General features: G+C 43.8%; 2 protein-coding genes and 1 non-coding gene across 6 annotated transcripts; 1 reads left to right on the top strand and 2 right to left on the bottom strand.

Moving 5' to 3' along the window:
• Positions 1-1,506: 1,506 nt before the first annotated feature.
• LOC110538327 (leucine-rich repeat extensin-like protein 5) lies at positions 1,507-7,877 on the bottom strand. 3 transcript variants are annotated; one of them, XM_036938496.1, is made up of 9 exons: positions 7,248-7,877; positions 6,977-7,123; positions 5,975-6,096; positions 5,619-5,778; positions 5,310-5,428; positions 2,802-4,835; positions 2,043-2,210; positions 1,822-1,916; positions 1,507-1,628 (listed from the first exon to the last, which is right to left on the bottom strand). In XM_036938496.1, the coding sequence occupies exons 6-7, from the start codon at positions 4,339-4,341 to the stop codon at positions 2,086-2,088; spliced, it is 1,665 nt and encodes a 554-aa protein (XP_036794391.1). In that variant the 5' UTR covers positions 4,342-4,835; positions 5,310-5,428; positions 5,619-5,778; positions 5,975-6,096; positions 6,977-7,123; positions 7,248-7,877; the 3' UTR covers positions 1,507-1,628; positions 1,822-1,916; positions 2,043-2,085. The 3 variants fall into 3 exon arrangements, with proteins under 3 accessions (XP_036794391.1, XP_021480749.2, XP_036794392.1); XM_021625074.2 differs by having other exon boundaries at positions 5,619-6,096; XM_036938497.1 differs by having other exon boundaries at positions 2,043-4,835.
• Positions 7,878-10,448: 2,571 nt separating this feature from the next.
• Positions 10,449-10,501, bottom strand: LOC118937910. The gene has a single exon (XR_005035319.1). It is a non-coding gene; the product is annotated as a U7 small nuclear RNA (small nuclear RNA).
• A 4,098-nt stretch (positions 10,502-14,599) lies between these two features.
• LOC110538329 (epithelial membrane protein 2) lies at positions 14,600-21,205 on the top strand. Of its 2 annotated transcripts, none has more exons than XM_021625080.2 (5): positions 14,600-14,782; positions 17,435-17,517; positions 18,063-18,165; positions 18,979-19,119; positions 19,212-21,205. In XM_021625080.2, the coding sequence occupies exons 2-5, from the start codon at positions 17,440-17,442 to the stop codon at positions 19,373-19,375; spliced, it is 486 nt and encodes a 161-aa protein (XP_021480755.2). In that variant the 5' UTR covers positions 14,600-14,782; positions 17,435-17,439; the 3' UTR covers positions 19,376-21,205. The 2 variants fall into 2 exon arrangements, with proteins under 2 accessions (XP_021480755.2, XP_021480754.2); XM_021625079.2 differs by lacking the exon at positions 14,600-14,782 and adding an exon at positions 14,988-15,145.
• Positions 21,206-22,199: the final 994 nt, after the last annotated feature.

Here is a 22,199-nt window from a genome sequence, read left to right as displayed (position 1 = left end):
TATTCATACTTTGATGCCGATTTTTATAAGCAAACTAATGTTTGCAACTGGGAAACATTTCCTTTTGAGTCACTCCAATCGCAGCGGATGTGAAACTTACAACCTTATTGCGCTTGGGAATTATGTCTCCCTGAATGCCCCATCAGGCAGCAGTTGTACTGGAGGCTGTTGAGTGTGATAGAATAAACACTTCAGATGGAGTGGCTTGGTACACTAGCCAAAGTGTTGCCGTGTCATGCAGGAGTGGGCCATATGGTGTACCTTACCAGGTCAAGTGTCTTGTAGGAAGTCTTATTTTATGAGAACTACAATTTCCAATGATTTAGTTTGCACTGTGAGAACAGCATTATGTTCTGTTACAAGCTAATACTACTGACTGTAACTTGGCACCAAGTGGAGCTTTTTTGTTAAAATAAAGTTGTTTTTCTTCCTCGTCTGATGTCATTGTGCTTACTGCATGACTGAATAAGTGCTGGAGAAAAAAAATCATTGACCAATTGTGAGTAAATGTGTATTTATTTATTCAGTTATCCAGCTTTGGTCCTACAAATGAATAACAGTTAATGTAACAAATACGAGTGTCAAGTTGAACACTAAGAAACACATACATTTGAGCACTACAGTATTAATACAGTACATTTTAGTAACTGCAAGAAATGGATGGTTTATACTCCTACCTTGTGCTCAAAATTGTCCAAACCATTATAGGAGTGTTAATTCAACTCTAAACTGACGCAGCCCTCAATACAGTCCCCGTCTGATGGGGAGCACACCTCCGTGGAGCACATGAAGTAGATCTGTTGTGGATGAGGACAGGACAACACATTCAAATGCACTGATCAGACAGTACTGTATCAAACTGTCTATAATATGACACCATTGGCTGAAACGGACCTCCTGGTCCTCCAGGTGGGAGGGACGTCCTGTGGGTAAAGACTGGAAGGTGGTGATTGTGAGCCTCCGGGTGTGACGGGGTTGGGCAGGTGGTGGGGGAGGGGCCTGGGAGTCACCACGGCTGGGACAGCTGAAAAATGAGACAAAACAACTGCCTGTTCACTATATGGACAGTTATTTGCTGAGCAGCAGGTTCTGTGGAAAAACCTATAAAATATGGATATTTCACGTAGCTATGAAGTGCTTTCTCTGCTGTTGCATGTAAACAAACAGGAACTACAGTGGAACAACCTACCCATCATAGATGAGCAGCCAGCGGGCCCGTGGTGTGTCTGGGTAGGCCAGACAGTAGTGCACCAGGAGCACCAGGCCAGGGTCCATGTCTGGGGGGCTCAGGAGACCCACTTCCAGGTGCAAAGGTCACCCCTGAAGTAGACTGAGTGGTCAATGTTTTTCTGGGTAGAAGCTGCTGTAGTGCTCATCTACAGGCAGAGGCAAATATGGGGAGGATAGGTGGTTAGTTGGCAGATACAGTATGATAAAACCCACTCCTCAGAGTCCTACATAGCTCTGCTGCTACTCCTGAAAGTTTAATTACCTATATAGTCCTACCTGTAGCGATTCGTAGCTGGACAGCCAATGAGCCCTGAGTGGGGACAGGGGGGCTGGTGTTCATCACCTGGTACCTCACCCTTCCGGGAGAACCAGGAAAAGACCTGCACTCCACCATCAACCTACACAGTAGACAAGCTCATGTTGCACTAACTCTACACTGATTTCTAATCTCATCCCATCTGTACTAAAGGATCGCAAGTTCATAATCATGGTTTGAAAGCATTAGCATTCAAATGCTAACTTCTGGGAAAAATAATGAAATACATTTGCTGGGGATTTGAACCATTTGTTCAGGTAGTAAAATGGCTTTACCGGACAGGTGAGTCTTCAGACGTGGTGCTGTGTTTATGTTGTGTGGAAAGTAGAGCGTTGAACTCCAACAAGTGGACCATGGCCTGACCATCCTCCTAACCAAACAGACACGAGCAACAGGGCAAAAGAAGGAGCATCAAACTATAACATGCAAAATAATTACAGGTAATATGTTGAACAGTTATACAAGGATGTTGAGTAGCAAGTGTCCAGTAACTTACATATCTGTGCACTCCACAGCCATCCAGGGGTACACTGTACAGGTCAGACGTCATCCTCTGGGGGGGTACAGGACACATGGCTGTCCGCAGGTAGAGGGGGAAGGGAGACCGTGGGGTCCACCAGAGAGCCAGGGACCGCAAAGACAAATTGACGCCCCAATGTACACTCTGAGGGTTGACACACATACACAGCCTGAGGACCTAAGACACAATCAGCACATTGTGTAAACTAATGAGTAGCAAAGCAGTTCGAAAGCTGACATTCCCGAAATACCAAGCATGTGCACATGGCCTTGGACATGCTGGAAGACCATTTCCACTCCTCCGAGAAGTGTTTTGATGTCGGCGAAACACCAAACTGTTATGGCTTCTCCATAGCAACACCAAGACCAGTAGCTTGAGATCGAGAGACTAACCATTCACAAGGTAAGAGCAGCAACCTAAGGAGCCGTCACAGTCCTGGTCGGACAAGCCACAGGGTGTGTGTGTGTGTGTGTGTATCAGCCTTGAAACCAGGGTCTATATGGAGGGAAAGGAAACGGTACTGGTGTGACAAACCAGGTTTATGAACTTCTACTTAAGTGGATATTTGTTACTGAAGTAAAAACCAATTACACGGTGGTCTCCAGGATCACCTAGTAGAGGTGAGGTGCCCTCTTGTGGCTCTTTATAGTGCCTGCACTGATATGAGAACCACATAGCCTTTCAATAGTGGTGCAGTGCACACATACAGTAGAAATATTCAAGATGAAGACTCACCTTTCATCACTGGGTCTGACAGATCTCCAGGGGGCCCTGGGTTGGGATGATGAGGGGAAGGAATGGTTGAAGGTTGTGGATGAATGATGTGAGGGTGTGAGGGGTTATGAGTGGGGTTGGTGGGATGGGGTGCATGGGTTGGACTCGCCACAGGAGTGTGGGCAAAGCTTCCTCTTCTATAATGGTCAGAATCTAGGGGAGCTTGAGCCCCTGATGTCTTTTCGGCGTTTGTACTGGGATCATAGCTTTGGTCCTGGTCGTAGATGGACATTCCAGGATGGTAGTAGTAGTAGGGGTCAAAGGGAAAAGGTGGGATTTCAGGAGTTGTAGATTCTGGGGTTGGAGTGGAGGTTTGAGGACTGTTAGTGGCAGGAGAAGGCCGAGGTTGGGTAGTAATCTGGATAGGCATTTTGGCCTGGGCATAGTCATATGGAAGGGCTGGTTGGTGAAAGGTTTCCATAGTGTGAGGAGCAGAGGTCTGAGATAGAGCTCCTTTAGATGGGGCAGAAAATGCATGATCAACAGGTTGGGGTAATCTGTATGGATCATAAGGCATTGAGTAGTAATAGTATGGGTGATCGTAGTAGTGTGGATAAACTGGATGGCCAGATGCTGGAGTAGAGGTTGAAGAGGATGCAGGCAGAGCAGTGGGGAGGACAGTAACAGGGTTTTGTTCATGTTGAGGGTTGCTGATGGGTGATTTCAGATGAGGGTAGTACAACGGGGGGAAGTTTGGAAAGAGAAGAGGTTGGATTGCAGCATGGGCAACAGAGGTAGAACTAGTAGACAGGCTCTGGGCTGTGTGTGAATTGGAGGGTTGTTGTTGTGGAGGCCATTTCAGGTGACCATGAGGGTGCGACTTTCCACTTTGATCAGGAGACGACGCAGGGGGAGATGGGACAACTGGAGGATGTTTGTCCATGGGTCTAGAGGGATTGTTGGTCTGGAGACCAAGTCTAGGTTTCTGGATCGGTGGAGGCTTGTAAGGAAAATTAAGAGTGTATTGGTAGAATGGGATCTCTATTAAAGTGGGAGATGAGTAAGGGGAAGTGATAGGTTTCAAAGGTTGAAGATTAATAAAAGGGTTATCAGGGTGATGGGGTCTCTTGACTTCACCACTGGGTGTTTGTGGGGTGTAGTAGTGAGGATAGGGTGGAGGGTGAGGCACATGAGGAACAGGAGTTCTACGGTGTGTTTGAACTGCTAACCGGGAGAGTAGAGGAGTGAGAGGCAGGGGTAACAGGCTGAGGGTGTTGGGGTGGGTTATAGGGAGGCACTTTGGGGTGGTAGAGGTAGTAGTGCGGAAACACCCGGAAGATCGGGTTAAGGGTGTGAGGGACAGGTGGTTCAACCCGAGGACCATTGGTGGAAGTACCCGTCTTGGCACCAGGACTGGGCCCTCGAGGTGGCTCAAGCATAGGGATGTTGGGGTGATGGTAGTTGTGGTAGTATGGGTGGCGAGGATACTCAGGGGGTCGGAGAGTGGGGGCTTCAGAGTGAACTGGATGACCAGCTGTAGTGGAAGAATACTGAGTAACATGGGGGTTATTGTAGTTGGGGTGGCTTGGGAAAGGAGTGTGGCCTGGCTTCGACTCAGTGGGGCCTGTAGTTGGGAGTTGAGAGGGGGGACTAGAGGAGAGGGGTGACTGGTATGACTCACTGAGGGGCATCGTGTGGAGGTAGTAATACTGAGAGAATGGGTAGGCCTGAAGACGCTGAGCCAGGGGAGGATGGACAGAGGGGCCTGTAGTCAAGGGAGAAGTAACATGGATACCAGGGCTGGGATGCTGATCAGGGGGCAATGTGGGCAGGGGATTAAATGGGAAGGATGGGTGAAGCACTGGGTAAGACAGGGTTATGGAAAAAGGGTTAGACAGCAGGGTTGAGGAAACTGAGCTTGTTGGGCCCATAGTTACATAATGGGGGAAATCTGCTGCAGGTCGGAGGGGTTGTGTTACTTGGACAGGCAGAGAAGAAGGACAGGCCAGTGTGACGGCTTTCTCTCCTATTTGAAGAGAGAGTGTATTTTCCATCCTGGAAGAAAGTGTCCATTATTTCAGTTAGTGAAATAGACAGGAAACTTTAGAGCATGAACAACCCAGCAGCATTGCAGTTCTTGACAGAAACCACTGAGCTTGGCACCTACTACCATACCCTGTTCAAAGGCACTGCAATCTCTTGTCTTGCCCATTCAACCCTCTGAATGGTACACATACACAAGTCATGTCTCCAGGCTCAAAAATATATATTTTACCCATCTCCTCCCCTTCATCTACACTGATCGATGTGGATCTAACAAGTGACATCAATAAGGGATCAAAGCTTTCACCTGGTCAGTCATGGAAAGAGCAGGTGTTCCTAATGTTTTGTTCACAGTGTAAAATGCAACATTATTAAGCAAAGAAATTGTTTCAGCAAATCTCATGTAAAAGCAAAAAGGACAGTCAAGTAGCCGCGAGTCGTCATTTCCATCCCAAGTCATAGCGCAATAGGAGTGCCATGGCTAACCTTTGATGTGATCCCACAGGCAGTGAAGGGTGCAGATATGAGCAGCTCTCCATGTTGCCTGTCCATACTGTAGCCACACTGCAGGGCCAGCGAAAGCAGTGGCGTCCATTTTCCTCTAACTGCAGGGGGAAACCAACACAGCACACATACAGACTTGACAGTAGCCCCACAAACTCATCATAGCTGTAGAAAGTTACAGAAACATTGGATTCAGTCCAAATTAAGCCTCTAAAATCGGTCTGTTCAGCAGCCATAGCGTGCAGGCGGAGTACAATTGTGATGAGTTATATAGTATAATTTCACACTTACCCTTGACTCTGAGCTCCTCTTTGGCTCCATGAACTTGCAGTCTGACAGTCATTCCCTGAGACAAGCAGCAGAGGGAGGAGGGGGCCAGGGCCTGGGACATTGGGCAGGACATCTTCACAGGGGTCCCTCTCCAGATCAGAGGCAACACATAACTACCATCCTGTCAGCAGCACCGCAGGCCAAAGGAAAGGAGTGAATAACAGTGTGTGAAGAACAATAGGAAAAGCTTTTATGTTGACAGAATGACAGTCACAGAACAGTTTTCACCTGCCAGTCTGACAAGTTCAGAGAATGGATTGTGATTATAGAAATCAAGTTATTTTAAGCAGGGCAGAGGGGGGTGATTGCTACTTTACCACTTCTTGGTTGACGTGACAGGCATTATAAGGTACCACAAACGTCAAGTCTCGCCAGGTCGACTCGACGGAGTAGCCACATTGAGAGGGTAGTTGGGCCAGGGGGAAAGCAGAGGCATTCGCTAAAAGCAAGAGGACAAATTAATAGAATAGCCTACAGCTATGCGTCATTCACACCCACACTCCTTGTGGTCAGACTTAGGCTCCTTTTAGTCCATCATTGGGCTAACTTTACTCCTTATAGTCCAAGGCCTTTACATGTTCTGTTTAAAGGCGAATTGGCTCTGGAAGCCAAAATAGTCAAATATTCCATCTAAAAACAGGAATCAATTCTCAATTGCAGTAGGTTTCTAGAAACATAAATCCCTCTACTTTCATATCACGTCAAAATCATTTCAGAAATTAAAATACTGTACTGTTTTTAACACAGTTGCAGCCAATAGTATTTTTTGGTGACGTCTCAAGTTTGTGGCGTCCGTCTTCCATTTACAAAGGTGTTCAGAGACGCAGATAGCTAATTAGCACAGTAGTCCACTGTCTTCCGTATTATTCTGTACGTAAATCCGTGACACTCCATTTAGTATGATATGCTACGTTTCGTATGGTATGTATTCATTTGTAGAAAAAAATGGCTAGCGTTACCTAGGTTAGGGATTAAGGTTAAAGGGTTATTAAGTAACCTTCTGTTTTATGTAACCATAGCAAACTAATGTGAGTGTCCCAGATTTACACACCTAGATTTACGTCTAGGTTGGGCCTAACTCTAAAGGCGTGTATCAATTTAAATTTGTTTTTATAAAATATATAAGGTCCTTATGCTTCCAAAACCCTACCCCAAGCGATGTGAGTTAATGTTCAGACCGAGCATCGGGGCTCTTAAAAAAATATATATATATATATAATAAAATAAACACTCCCCTGTACAGAAGACACCTTCATCCAATGACTAATGTGTAACGGAACAGAGTCGTGATCAACGGGATAGGTCACTGTCCGATTTACCTCTGTCTACTAACAGATGTAGGGCTCGTCTCCCTCTGACAGTGAGGGTCATAGTCTCATCTCCACATTCTACGTCTGGCTCCATTCTCATCCAGCTCTCTGCTTTCGCTATCTCACCTCGAACTCGGATCTTTCCTGCACGCACTCCTAAAATAGACATAACATTAGCCTATTATGCACATTTTGAGCAAGGAAATACGTGGCTAGTCAAACTAAACAAGTTGAATGGTAGAATAGGCTACATGACAAACAGAGCCCACCTATAGTTTACCTGGAGTTACTGAATCTGAGTGGTATGCCATTTGTGAGTGGTTCTCATCGTTTCCTGTGATGGAAAACTTTCCACGATGTAAATTCTGAATTTTTCTTTGATTGCAATCGATATTACTATAGGATTTAAATGGTAAACCTTCCGAATGCTTCTCCTCGTGTTGTTTGGCATGGTACTTGTCGTTCTTATCATTGAATACCACCATTCGTTTTCTACCTGAAAGTCGAGATCTGTTCAATTCTTCAAAGTCCTGAGATAACGTGCGAAAATATACATTTTCGTATGATTCACCAATTTCACGTGGCTTGGTCTCGTGGATCTGTCTTCGCGCTGGCATTTCTACGCGGTTTCTTGGCTGGTTTGTTTAAAGGACGTTGGTCTTTGTCGTCGGGGTGTAATGAGTCAGTTTATCATTACGGGAGACATTGTCGCTTGAAAGAGGATTTTGTGTGGATTCTATAAACTCAACAGGTGTGTGGATTATTATTTTACCCGTCGAATCGTGAGCCTGACCTCGCAGATACCGAGTGATTGTTAGAATGTAAAGTAGGAGGATACCGTAACATTTATGTGTAAAATACATTGCCAATATGATTGTTTCTCAGCGTGCATTAACACACTGGGACGAGGGGAAAGGTATATTTTGAATGCTTCCGCAAGCACCACATGTGTTCACTGATTCAACCTCAAGTAGTCTTAATTGGTAATTAGTCTCAACAATGGCATGCTGATTCCAATTATGCTTGTCATTTCTACAGGGGTATATAATTACAGGTTTGCTATATAATTTACCATAATAAAAGTCAAGTTGAAACGTAACCACAATACGTTAGAGATGACAGGCTCTCTTCTCTCCACAAGAGGGTGGTATTGTCATACAAGTCAAAGCACACATTGAATTCTCCACTCCCCCCCGAGGAGCCTCTGACCATTCCACCCTTACCCTGGTATGGCCAAGTAACCTTACGCAGTTCCTAGAACTTTGCTTTGGTAGGAAAATAATATGGTAGGAAAAGAAACCATTATCTGCTGTAGCATAAGAACGTCAGCAATTGCTGAGAGGTGAACCTGACCCTAATCAAGTTTCACCTTTGAATGTATGGGTTAGGGAACCTGCTTTTGTACCAACTCACCTGACATAATACTATAGTATACTATGGTATAAATAGTACAGTATTGCTATATTTATATACTATAGTATTCACCATAGTGTTTTAGCAGAGTAGTGTATTATTTACTTCACTGTATTGTTTTTGTATCTTTGACATAGAAGTGGGGTCCATAATCTGTATGTAGGTAGGACTGGAGCCTGAACCGATAGTTCAGCTCTTCTGCTCTCTTCTGTAACCTGTGGGGAACACAACATATGATCTATACTTGGCATGTAGGTTTCTCACTGATGGCTGGCACAAATTGGGATATTTTTTGTGTGGAAATTTCCCTGAAATCAATTTGGAATAATCTAGCAAATTTGTGCGTCATAGGGATTTTATTGAGTGTTTCCTTTGTAATATCATCACTATAACCGTTGCTATTATTGTCATAGAGACACTGTGTCACCACATGACAACATCAATGTTGATCATTATCAACCAAATAGTACAGTGGCATGAATTGTACAGACAGCAGTAGGCCTAAGACTGACTGAAAAACAAAAACAAATTCCACTGTACTTTCCTCTTTTATCAGGCATCTGCATACTAACTACTGTAATATTCAAGGACCCGTAAGTAACAGGGAATTCATTGAAACTGAGCGTAGTGTACACTGTCTAACTGAACCACACTATTCAATAGGCTACATGAAGAGAGTGTACAGGGGAGGAGAGGGGGTTGATGGGCGCTGCAGAGTGATGACTCATTGTGAGTTGCCTAGCAACCAACAGTCAGGAGTTGTTTTCTTTTCAACGTTTCAAAGCAAAAAATATGTATGTCTGGATTTCATTGAGAGAAAAGAGGGAGAGGGGTGGTAAACAAGGGCTGAGCAGGAAAAGGAGGGACAAAACAGTCAGAGAAGGAGGAGGAGGGTAGATCATGTGCAAACTAAGTGAAATGTAGCAATAATGTGAGATCTAAAAAAAGAGCCACAGGGTGGAAGTGACAGAGAGGGAGTGGATCAAGAATAAAACCCTGACCAGTCACCATGGAAACGGGCAACTCCACTAAATATCATGATTTTTTTTTATTGAATGTAAACAGTTGCTGGAACAACCAAAACAACTAGTGGCTACATTTCTTATCAGTTTTTTGTTAGTACATTGAGCTTCATGTCCCTTAAAGCTATCCCTGACAGTTTACTTTTTCTTCTTAAAAAAACAACAACAACAGACTGCTTTAAGACCTGTTGGAATTCCCCTTGCAGGGACCCACATGAAAAAATACTATAGTATTCTATGGTATAAATAAATGGTAGTATAAACTATAGTTATTTATGTAGTGCTTTTGCGGATTGTAGTATACAGTAGTATTTACTGTAGTGTTTTTGTGGCCTGTAGTATTTACTGTAGTGTTTTTGTGGCCTGTAGTATTTACTGTAGTGTTTTTGTGGCCTGTAGTATTTACTGTAGTGTTTTTGTGGCCTGTAGTATGTACTGTAGTGTTTTTGTGGCCTGTAGTATTTACTGTAGTGTTTTTGTGGCCTGTAGTATGTACTGTAGTGTTTTTGTGGCCTGTAGTATGTACTGTAGTGTTTTGTGGCCTGTAGTATTTACTGTAGTGTTTTTGTGGCCTGTAGTATGTACTGTCGTGTTTTTGTGGCCGGTAGTATTTACTGTCGTGTTTTTGTGGCCGGTATTATTTACTGTAGTGTTTTTGTGGCCTGTAGTATGTACTGTAGTGTTTTTGTGGCCTGTAGTATTTACTGTAGTGTTTTTGTGGCTTGTAGTATTCACTGTAGTGTTGTTGTGGTCTGTAGTATGTACTGTAGTGTTTTTGTGGCCTGTAGTATGTACTGTAGTGTTTTTGTGGCCTGTAGTATTTACTATTGTGTTTTTGTGGCCTGTAGTATGTACTGTAGTGTTTTTGTGGCCTGTAGTATGTACTGTAGTGTTTTTGTGGCCTGTAGTATGTACTGTAGTGTTTTTGTAGCCTGTAGTATGTACTGTAGTGTTTTTGTGGCCTGTAGTATTTACTGTAGTGTTTTTGTAGACATTACTGTAGTATTTAGCTTACTATAGTGTTTTTGTTTTATTATCTTAGACGTGGAGGCTTTCTCCTTCAGGAAACCTACTGGAGAAATACTAAAAGATCACATTTTCCATAACCTTTAGATAGTAGGACTGGGGTCTGAACAGATAGCTCAGAGCTTCTACTATTTTCTATAGCCTGTAGGGAACAGGTTGGTCTGTACTTGGCATGTAGGTTTCTCACTTCTTTTTTTGCGGGCATTAATGTAATATTTACTACAGTGTTTTTTGGGGGGGATAATATTGAGTATTTACGATAGTATTCTACAGTATACTTCAACATTCTAGTAAGTACTACACGTTATTGAGGGATACTACAGTTACAGTATAGTATTCTACAGTATAATACAGTTTATCATTCTATAGTAAGTACTGTAGTATTGTATAGGAAACTGTTGTATTTTTTAAACATGGGGAGCATTGAGAAACCCCAGACGAATCTAAAGGAACCACAGACTGCCATAGTTTTGCCGTTACAGGCCTCAACTGATCACTGTCCCCATCATCCCCAGGGAAATCAGTGTTATGCAAAAGTAGATATAATCTCGTGAAAACCAAAATGATAATGACATAGCAATTAAAATGGCATTCTAATTCTGGTCACGTAAAGGGTAACACAAATCACAGGATGTCCATGTACTCTGCATAATGATATCATTTAGTTTCGAGGCTTACATAAAATCACATTGATGTGTATGTCCTAGGACCTAGTCCAACTCTACCTGTTTCTGGCTGACCTATGATGGCACCTGGCTGACCTGAATGTTGCTCCACCTTAATTAGGCTCATTATGTCTCTTACTTTGGCTGGCTTTCCAGTGGCTTACCAGGTTCACCACATAATCACAGACCCCTACTACTTTACACTTTCCTCTTGAATCTCTCTGCCTAAATTTTGTCCCTGGGATCTCTAATGGAGGGAGTGACCAGATTTAGCATCCCTCACTATACTAAAATGGGTGGTAGCTGCACCTGTGCAGTTTCAAGGGGCTTGATCTTGCTTGTGAATTACTTGTGCATTACAGAGAATAATGTATGTGGAAGGAGCATGCCACAACATGGAGATCATGGGAGTAGTATCCTTCAACTGGCAGCAATGTTCCCTCTAAGCTGTGAGCGCGTGTGCGGGCGTGCAGCTCCCCGGGACTGCCATGCAGAAGAAATATCAGCGAGCAGAGAAGCACGAGATACATTTTCACTCAACTTTCTAGTTTCCCCCCTTAGTTAACACGATCACTGTATCCCTTTACTGTGGCAATTGTGATCAAATCAACGCAATATTAGCCACTTTCAATGCAACATACCGAAACAAAATCAACTATACAAGACTTAGTATGCAAAACAAACTATGCAAGAGATTTTTGGTGTGGGCAGAAAGCATCGGAGTCGGACTCGATTGCATTGACATGCATAACTCAGGCCCCTACTCGACACAGACCAGTGTGCCATAACCAATCAGAGCTGCAGTAGTCCTATATGCAAATAGACCATTGCCATATATGGATCTGTGCCGTTCACTTTGAACTAGACTGTATTTACAGCATGAGTGGTCGTGTGCAGATGCCCTTGTTTTGAGATCAAAGCGAGAACTGCATGTAGCGACGTGTACATTTGTTCATATCCTTTGCTAGTTAGGGAGTTATTAGCCCTGTTATAGCCCCATTTGTAGTCAGCAATGGGGGAGTGATTGCTTCCTACAAGAGCACAAAATGTGTGCATTTCTAGACATCTTTGAAAAGCAAGTCAGTTTAAGTGCTTTTTTGGTCTTCAATGGGCAGTGTTGTATTTTGAGACAGGCTTGAATAAGCTAAGTAGCCAATAGGCAGAGGGTAGAACAATGTCTGATTCTCTGTAATAATGGGATGAGAATAATACTGAATTTTATTTTGTAAAGTGGTTTCTTGCATCAAAAAACACAAGGACAAGAGTATAAACAGACTAATGTCAAGCCCTGTATATTTTTGTCAAAAGTCTCATGGAATGTAGGCCTATATTGAACACCACACATTGGCTGCTACTGTAGGCTGAATGATAGAACAGCTATTACCATGTTAAAATGTTATGTGATGCATTTTCTTCATTGCTTTTGATGCTAGGCCTACGTTATGATCAAATAGCCACAGTAGCCTACTTGACCACTGTTAGAACTAACTTAAAGCAGGTACATCCTTGGTGTTCACAGTAAACGCACACCGGAAGTTGCACAGAATTTTCAAGTTTGCTTTCAGCAGACCTGAAACTTGTTAAGCGATTAAAAAAATGAGGGAACATTGACTGGCAGGCATAGAATTAGACAGTCCATTTGCTCCATGTAGTATTCCCTGTAGGATAGGGATCTCCTTTCACCTTCCACTGTGTGTGTGTGTGTGGCTATGACATTAATCTGAGGGCCAGAAGGGTGTGATCGTGTGTGTTACAACGGCACCATGACGTCAGTGTGTACCTTACCTGTATAGGAAACCAGTCAAGCGACAAGTGGGAGTGAAGGGATGAGTGAGATTCCAATAGCCTCATCCCAATTAGTCAACACTGGGTAGGGTGAGAGTTTCAACACTGTTTTTGATACTATGTATCTATCTATCTACTATGTATTTGATATTATCTGTTCTGACTCATTAAACAGTACACAGTTTTCTTTCAAATTATCCAGCAAATCCCCTACATACTCTTGCTGTCTTTCTAAATGTAAACCTAGCAATCAGACCTCTAGGACAGTAATGTTGCCGTAGACAGACTCAGACAGGCAGAGACCGGGGAGAGTGACACAGTTAACCACAGCAGATCATTTGACCATTGTAAAGTGACGTGCTTATGGTCACGCTTACTCCCTTTGGCATGTGGACACTGGAACTGTTTCACACGGCCGTGTGGAAATACTCTGTCAGTGAGCGGCCCTGGGAGCTCCTCAGCGCTGAGTCACAAGCGGCGTGGTCTTTCTCAACACTCACAGAAGTAACCCACGCATTCTAACTTCTCATCCCACACAAGGCAAGGCGAGCCACAGCCACGCTGTAGACCCACCTTGAATATTAAGGAGCGAACACGTTATTAATACTGTACATACAACACTTCAATTCAAACAACATCACAACTGTTCCAGTCTGCCTTTAGGGCACGTGTCAAACTGATTCCACAGAGGGCAGAGTGGCTGCAGGTTTTCACTCCACCCTTGTACTTGATTGATTAATTAAGGTCACTGATTAGTAAGGAACTCCCCTCACCTGGTTGTCTAGGTCTTAATTGAAAAGAAAAAAAAACAAACCTGCAGACATTCTGCCCTCCGTGGAATGAGTTTGACACCCCTGCTATGTGGGCTCTGGTATTTCCAGTTTTGATTAACAAAGGTCTGATTGTTGATGAAATGATCCCATTGGTCCTCTCAAAAGCTATACAGACATGTTATTTGTTAATTTCACTGGGGCCCCGCCCAGCTCGGGACCAGCTTCCATAGGCAGGCAGAGGCAGCAGGGATATATAATAGGCCACACTGTACCCAAGCTAGCTTACCTCACCTGTCAGGTAGGTGTTGTCGATACACCGTGGGAAGAGGCAGGCTAGACAACATTTCAAAATTCCCTCTCTGCCTTTTTCTATATTTGAGGCCCAGTATTTGAGTTGCCAGTCCCCCTAGGGGCTAAGATGTATACTATTGGATTTGTGACAGTCACAGTCTTAGTGTTGGGTGTGGGGAGTCCGCAGTACATCTTTAGAGTTTACTCCACATTCCTTGACTTTGACCCAAGTGAGGTATGCTGTTTGTGGATACGTATCCACCAATAACCCAGTATGTGACGTGCCCATTGGATAATACTTTGAGGTCTTAGAGTCACTTGGCCAAACATGTCTGAAACCCCATCATTACCCTGTGACATCACCTGAGGCTGCTGAAACACTCTGTATGTAGCACATTACCTCAGTAGAGGTCAATAGAAGTTGGTTTCTTTCACCCTACGTATATTGTCAGACTATTGTCCTAGATAGTGCACTATATCTATCAATCAAGCGTGAATATGAATTGAACTAGTGGGAAACAGGTTTCTCTCAGTCGTTCTCATGCAAACACACAATCTCTCTCTTTCTCTCTCTCAGGCTATGACTTGCACTTGTTACCTCCTCCTCTCCCTCCCTCCCAACCAACTACATTCCTTCATCCTGACTATCCTCCCGGTGAGAGAGCTTTGGAGGGGAAATGGAGAGAGGGGGTGGGGATCAGGCAGAAACACTACACCCACCACGTCAGTGTGTGGAGATACAACAGCAACAATGTGGTCGCTCTGGTTACTACTGAGTCTCCATGGCAGCAGGGATTTGAATTCATGACAATATTTTGGGAGTTCCCCAAACATCAGTGGGTGAGTCAGTGAGCTTCCTCTGAGTACTCATGGATATAATGGCCTAAATAGACAGAGTGACAAAGACATAGCTAGAACATGAAAAACAAATGCTCCACCACAAAGTTGTTGAAATAGTGGCTTTTGGGTAATTGCATGCATGTGAGACAGAGAGAGAGAGAGAGAGAGCAACGGAGGGAGAGAGATAGAAAAAAGGAGCGAGAGATTTGGGTGGGGTGTGGACTTGAGGAAAAGAGGGAGGGAAGTGGGTGGAGGTGTGGTTGTAAGTGTTTGTGTGTGCCTTGGCGGCGAGGGCTGAGTCTGACATTTGGAACGTAGAGAGCAGAAGGAATTGGGCTTCAACAGAAAGGCTACCATCAAAAAGTAAGTTGAACATTTGTGTTCTCCTTCAGAACTCTCAACTCTTTGACATGCTCTTCATGTGTTTTTTAAATGATAATAGCCTATATGCATACCTTCTATTTTATTACTCTCAAGTCTAATAAAATTGCACACAGTCAGTAGGGGTGTGAATTAATTTGAATTGTAGCTAGCACGTCTTTTGTAGTGCAAGTGATACTGGTAGTTTATTCCTTTGCCAGGTAAGTTCAGTGTGGGTGTGTTCAGGTAATTGATCAGGTAGCTGGTTCTAAAACAAACATTACAAGGTGAAAATCCAAATGCACTGCAATTCTGAAACTTTAAGTATACATTTAATTAAAGTTCATAATGCACACACGTTAGCCCATGAAACCTGTCCTGTAATTTCTGGTCGGTAGCTGAGTGCATTGTGGAACTATGCTCCATCCTAGAAGGCAGGGAGATTGTCATGAATTCAGTGTTTACTCTATGTGACTCTGGCAAGGTGACTCTGGCAAGAAACTGCTGAGGTTAGATAGGGTGTAGTTTGTATTTCCTTCACATAACAGAACAGGGCTAAACTTCCTTCAGCAGCTGTCAGCTCAGACAGGCAGAGGTTTAATTGTCTAAGACTAGTTCGAGTTCCCTCTTCATTTGTCCCTTCAGCACTTAGATGAGAAGCTCTCATATGAGAAATTACACAGACCATCTTTTGTGTACTCAAATATTTACACACAGTTGAGCTAACCAAGAAGTACTTGTTCCCAATTACAGTAATTTTGAAGTGTACGTGGGCGGGAAACAACTTTGGGGGGGTCAGTGTTGATGTAGATCACATGTCTGGACCCAACCCAGACCAGCCCTTTATCCCAGAGAGGTTCCCTGCATTCCAGATGGGCTCTCGCCTCACTCTGTCCACACCCACCAGATCCCAAGCCGCTCTATTGCCAGTAGTAGGGGTGGGAAGGAACTCTAAGTGTATCCGTGAGTTGTTCTCACAATATGATTTCTTGATGCTTGTTCTTCCTAAATACAATCTCGCCTTCTCTCTACTGACAATGGCCATTCAAACTGTCATTCAGCTTTTTTTGTATTGTTTATGAATGGATAAATCAAATAATGGCCATTGTAATTGGTGAATTGAGATCGTTTATAAATATTTTGAGTTGAGCTGCCTAGTTAATCTGAATTGGTTAAGGCAGGCATTCTCAATGTGGGGTCACACAAACCCACTAACAATGGCTTGCAGTGGGTTCACAGCCAGATCTCAAAATATATATTAAAAAAATTACACATCCACAATACTTTTTACATAAATGCAGTGTAATTTAATCTTTAAAACTGCAAAGTTTTTCTCTCTGTCTCATAGAAAAATGTGTAGAATTGTAGGATATTAGGATATCAGCTTAAAAGCTGCAACAACAAAAAATCTCTGGCGCATGACAACATCTGTAGATTTGCAGGAAATTAGCTTGGAAACGGTAACGTTTGCCAACAGGCGAGCCTTTAAAATGTTCCAGCCTAGGGCCCAAAACTTGGTTTGTCTGTCCACGCACTGCCGAAGTCATGGCAATACTCCTTGTATGCTATTATTATCTAACTTGAGTTGTGTTCTGATTACGGGGGGGGGGGGGGGGGGGGGGGGGGGGGGGGGGGGGGGGGGGGGGTGGTCCATGATGAATGTACTATCACAAAAGGGGTCCCCGGCCCCATAATGTTTGAGAACCCCTGGGTTAAGGTGTGTGTGTGTTTATTTGGGGGAGGTGGGGCAGGCAGGGGAGTAGGTATTTTGTGCAGTTATTTTAAGGAGTGGCGGTTTGTTGCAAGCTGCAACTCATCTCCTGCCAACGCTTCCCCATTTATCCCTCTGATTTTCTCACTCTCTGTTTCCCAGGGCTATCACTACCTGGCTTGACCAATCGCTATGTCCTATCTCAAATCTCTTCCTCTGAATCCTTTAGATTAATTTTTTATCAAGCCTCCCTCCATTTCTGTTTGTGTGGCTATAACCCATCTAGAGTTATGAAGCCGCACAAGCCGCACCCTTTGTCAACATCCATATCTAATAGTATTTAATAATAAAAAAATACTTGAGATTTAAAGCAACTTTCAAGAAACCCAAGGACACTGTAGAGCAAGAGTACAAAACAATAGAGTATCTTATTCCTGTCACTCATGTTAAGCCCCGTGACAGTGTCTGTGTCCCCCAGTCTCCCTTTATTTGATAGGGTATAGAACGAGGAAGTGTTTGACCAACTTTTAACAAAATATATATATACTTTCTCCCTCTCCCTTGTTCTGTCTTTCTCTCAGTCATCATGTTGGTTCTTCTAGCCGGAATCTTCCTCCTTCACCTCACCGGCATCATCCTCCTCCTAGTGGCAACTATCGACAATGTAAGTAATCCCCCACTGCTCCTCCACTTAGTTCTCTTCATGTTGACATAGCCCCGTGGAGCTACACACGAGGGCACGTCTCTTCCGCTATGTCTGTGGAGTGTTGAATCAAAAGATGAAAGCATGCTATGTTAGCCCTCATCGGCTCAGGCCTTTGGTGCTGTTCTGTCAGTGTTCCACTTTGGTATTCTGGACTACATTTCTGAGCTCACTCTCACCCCTGAAAGAAGATAGGTGACAAACAGGTTGGCCAGTGTTTCATCACCCTAAGTGTGTGTTTGTGTGGCGTGTGTTTGCCTGTGCGTTATCGTCAACAATGTGGCTGCATAAACATGCTCTTCGTGTGTGGGATCCCAGTGAGTGTTAAAAGGCCTGTCGTAGTGAGAGGAGCATACCTGGCTGCTGTGGTATGCTGCTATGTTCTACAGATGTACATTCCACCCATTGACCGTTATCCCTGTTCCTGGACTTCCAAATGCATGTGACGACACAACACATGAACCTGTGGATGTTCATTGACTATCTCTCCTCTCTGTCCTGTCCAGGCCTGGTGGATGACAAAAATCGTGTCCACTGATGTGTGGGCCAGGTGGATACTGACCAATGGAACCTGGAGCTCCAACGATCTCCCCGGCCAGTACCCTCAAGGTAAGCCTGGGCCATACTGAACCGCTGGGCTAAAATGTAATGAAACATTCTCTGTGGAAAAAAACCAGCACTGCAGGAAATTAGCATTGCTCCTGGATATACAGTATATGTAAATATCAACCTACATGTGAATTAAATGTTTATTTTCTGTCTCAAGTCACCCCAAGATATACATTTTTGTAGCACAGAAATAGGAACAGTGTAGTTTCTCCAGGATGTGGGTTTACTGCGCTGGAGGTTTGGTTGAATTCAGGGTAGAGCTCCATAACAACTGTCAGACTAAGCCTGTCATCTAACCTGTCTCTGTGTGTCTGTCACTGAAGTATGATTGATCAGTAAGCACTCTATTGCCCAACGAGGGAGAACAATACCATTTTCTCAGAGGAAACTGAACAGGGCGTGGCAGGATCAGAGACAGGGTTGGGGCTGGTGGGGAGGTTCAGATTTGCTTGAGTATGTACACTGAAAGTGCATTACAAATACAGTGAGTCTGTGTGTAGACCTTTAGTGAATGTGTGGTCCAAAGTATGTATGTAGCAATGTTGTATCTCTGTGGTTTATTTGATTGCTGAGAAACCCTTTTACAACCTACGAAATGAACTCATCTTAAATCCTCTCATAACTATTCCTTAGCACACAATTTTCCACATTAAAATACTTTTATTGTGTTTCTAAAAAAAACAGAACTGCCCCTTTCACCTCTGCATTCCAGAGTGTGACACAACACTGTTTCGTTAATGTGGTGTTTTTTTCTGGGTGTGTCTGTTCTGTAAATAGTCCTTACTCAGTGTCTGTCTCTGTCTCCCTCTACAGAATACCTCCAGGCAGTGCAGGCTAGCTCCATCCTGGCCTGCATATTCTCTTCCCTTGGCCTGTTTGTGTTTGTGGGACAGCTCTTCACTCTGTCAAAGGGACAGAGATTCACCTTCTCTGGCATCTTCCAGCTCCTAGCCTGTACGTATTGCCCTAAACACTTTCAATCTTCAACCTGTTAAACAACTAGTTATGTCTTTGCTTGACGTTTGTCCCTCCCTCCCTCCCTCCAGGCCTGTGCATCATGATCGCTGCCTCCATCTACACAGACATCTTTCACAAGAATGAATCGGATGGTTGGTATGGCCACTCCTTCATTCTGGCCTGGATCTCCTTTGCGTTCACCTTCATCTCCAGTATAATCTACTTTGTCCTGCGAAAGAAGACCGCAAACTAGAAGGAGAAGACTAGCCCAAGGGACAGGCTCAATATCTTACGATCTGATCGTTTTTTGTACAATTAGGTATGGATATGAGTGTGGGATACAAAAGGGGAGAGTTGTTATCCACAGATTTTCATCCATGTATCTTTGGTTCCCACTGAAGTGTGTCTAAACATATGGATTTACATCGTTATAACCTACCTGTCCTGCCCACATAGTAATAACCTACCTGTCCTGCCCACATAGTAATAACCTACCTGTCCTGCCCACATAGTAATAACCTACCTGTCCTGCCCACATAGTAATAACCTACCTGTCCTGCCCACATAGTAATAACCTACCTGTCCTGCCCACATAGTAATAACCTACCTGTCCTGCCCACATAGTAATAACCTACCTGTCCTGCCCACATAGTAATAACCTACCTGTCCTGCCCACATAGTAATAACCTACATGTCCTGCCCACATAGTAATAACCTACCTGTCCTGCCCACATAGTAATAACCTACCTGTCCTGCCCACATAGTAATAACCTACCTGTCCTGCCCACATAGTAATAACCTACCTGTCCTGCCCACATAGTTATAACCTACCTGTCCTGCCCACATAGTAATAACCTACCTGTCCTGCCCACATAGTAATAACCTACCTGTCCTGCCCACATAGTAATAACCTACCTGTCCTGCCCACATAGTAATAACCTACCTGTCCTGCCCACATAGTAATAACCTACCTGTCCTGCCCACATAGTAATAACCTACCTGTCCTGCCCACATAGTAATAACCTACATGTCCTGCCCACATAGTAATAACCTACCTGTCCTGCCCACATAGTAATAACCTACCTGTCCTGCCCACATAGTAATAACCTACCTGTCCTGCCCACATAGTAATAACTTACCTGTCCTGCCCACATAGTAATAACCTACCTGTCCTGCCCACATAGTAATAACCTACCTGTCCTGCCCACATAGTAATAACTTACCTGTCCTGCCCACATAGTAATAACCTACCTGTCCTGCCCACATAGTAATAACCTACCTGTCCTGCCCACATAGTAATAACTTACCTGTCCTGCCCACATAGTAATAACCTACCTGTCCTGCCCACATATTACCAAGTCCATGTTTAGTTTTCATGGGCTCTTAATATAAAGTGGGACAACATTTTCAAAGTTGATGAAACTTTTACAGCCCTCATATATTCGTTGGAGAAGGTAGAGGGGAGTCAGAGAGTTTTGACCGACAGTATCTCATTATTTCAGAATCATAGTCCTGAACTATTCTTGCTTACATTTGATTTATTTCTCAATTAGGCTCAGAATAAAACAAGGCCAAAACACTCAAAACCAAATAGAAGGATGAATTGACTAGTGTCGCAAACAGAATCCAATTTCGGAAACTGTCAACGATCATTACCCCGTTTGACTTACAACCCTACTGTAGTGTGCTGAATAAGACAAAGAATATAATGTATTTGCCAATGTCCATACATGGAATGGAACATTCGTACTAACCTCACTGCTAACTGGACCCCTCCCCTTTTTAGTTATGTAATTATTTTATGCTTTGTACCATTAGTCTTATTGTGTAGGTTAACTTCCGTTTGTCTGAATCAACCTATCCCCCAGACACACCCATGGACTGACAGACAGACAGACGGATAGATCTTGAGTGCCTTGAAATCTGACAGAGCATATTTGCTCGCTGCACATTGAGATATGTGTAAATATGAACATGTTTGGTTTCACATTATGCTTTGTATGTCTAATGCAATTTTATTTTTGTTACTATTTCTTATCAGTATGATAATGATAATTTGTATTAAAACCTGATTTAAATCACATTTCTCCTGTCAATGCTAAACAATTTTATATGAATCATAATCGGGTGAAGGAGGACAGATTGCAGGAAGATGAATGATACCTAGTCACTGGTAGAGGGGCACCACAGTGAAACTGACAGAAGGCATACTAGTCTGTGAATGAAATCATTTTGCACACAAGTGCATTATTGACAGCATGCATACAAGTTTAGACAAGCTTCAGACTACTTCACACTGATTTGCTCTGTCAAAATCCAAATGCATGTTGGCTCATAGGTAAGTATCACACACATACAGTCAAAGTGGGCTGTACTCCTCATCTGAGTACTCCCCTCTTCCTCCATCTCTCTGCCCCTGTCCTCAATAGTACTGGGGTGTGTAACTGTGGACGGACAGGGGTAGAGAGAGGCGGTGATAGGGGGACGGGAACAGGGTGGGACGGGGGAGGTGGGAAGTATTCAGGGTGGGGGAGTGTGAGTGGACGGGGTGATGAGGTTGGGGGTGGCGAAGGGGAGTCATAGTAGGGTGAGAGTTCTGGGGATGGTGGGGACATGTGGGGGCGGAGGGCAGTAGTAGGGGGGCGGGGGAAGCAGGGGCTCTATGTCAGGGAATCGAGGGGGGTAGAGGCGGGCTTTGCACCTACGCTCCATTACAGTGTTCTTGGTGTAGTTCTTGAGGGTGGAGACTCCTGACAACATGCAGCAGGTAAAGGCCAGCCATGCCACACTAAGACAGAAACAGAGTAGAGAGACAGGAGTAGCAAGGAGGATTGTGTTAATCTGAACCCATGTGTGCAAGCCTACTGTTGCAAACATATTTCATACTCTTAGCTTACTAAAACACAATTGCGACAAGGCATATGCAATACTGCAATAATCTATTTGAGATGGACAGAGGTCTTTAACAGGAGCCCAGGCCTCATGAGAGTCGTTGAGATATCTCTCTTATTTAAAGGGGAAAATGTAAACACTTAAGCACACTTGCTCTTGGAGACCAAATAATCAGGAGAGCACAC

Source organism: Oncorhynchus mykiss, chromosome 12, assembly GCF_013265735.2.
Source record: "Oncorhynchus mykiss isolate Arlee chromosome 12, USDA_OmykA_1.1, whole genome shotgun sequence".
In the NCBI taxonomy this organism is placed as follows: Eukaryota; Metazoa; Chordata; class Actinopteri; order Salmoniformes; family Salmonidae; genus Oncorhynchus; species Oncorhynchus mykiss.
This window is presented reverse-complemented; position numbering and strand designations above follow the sequence as displayed.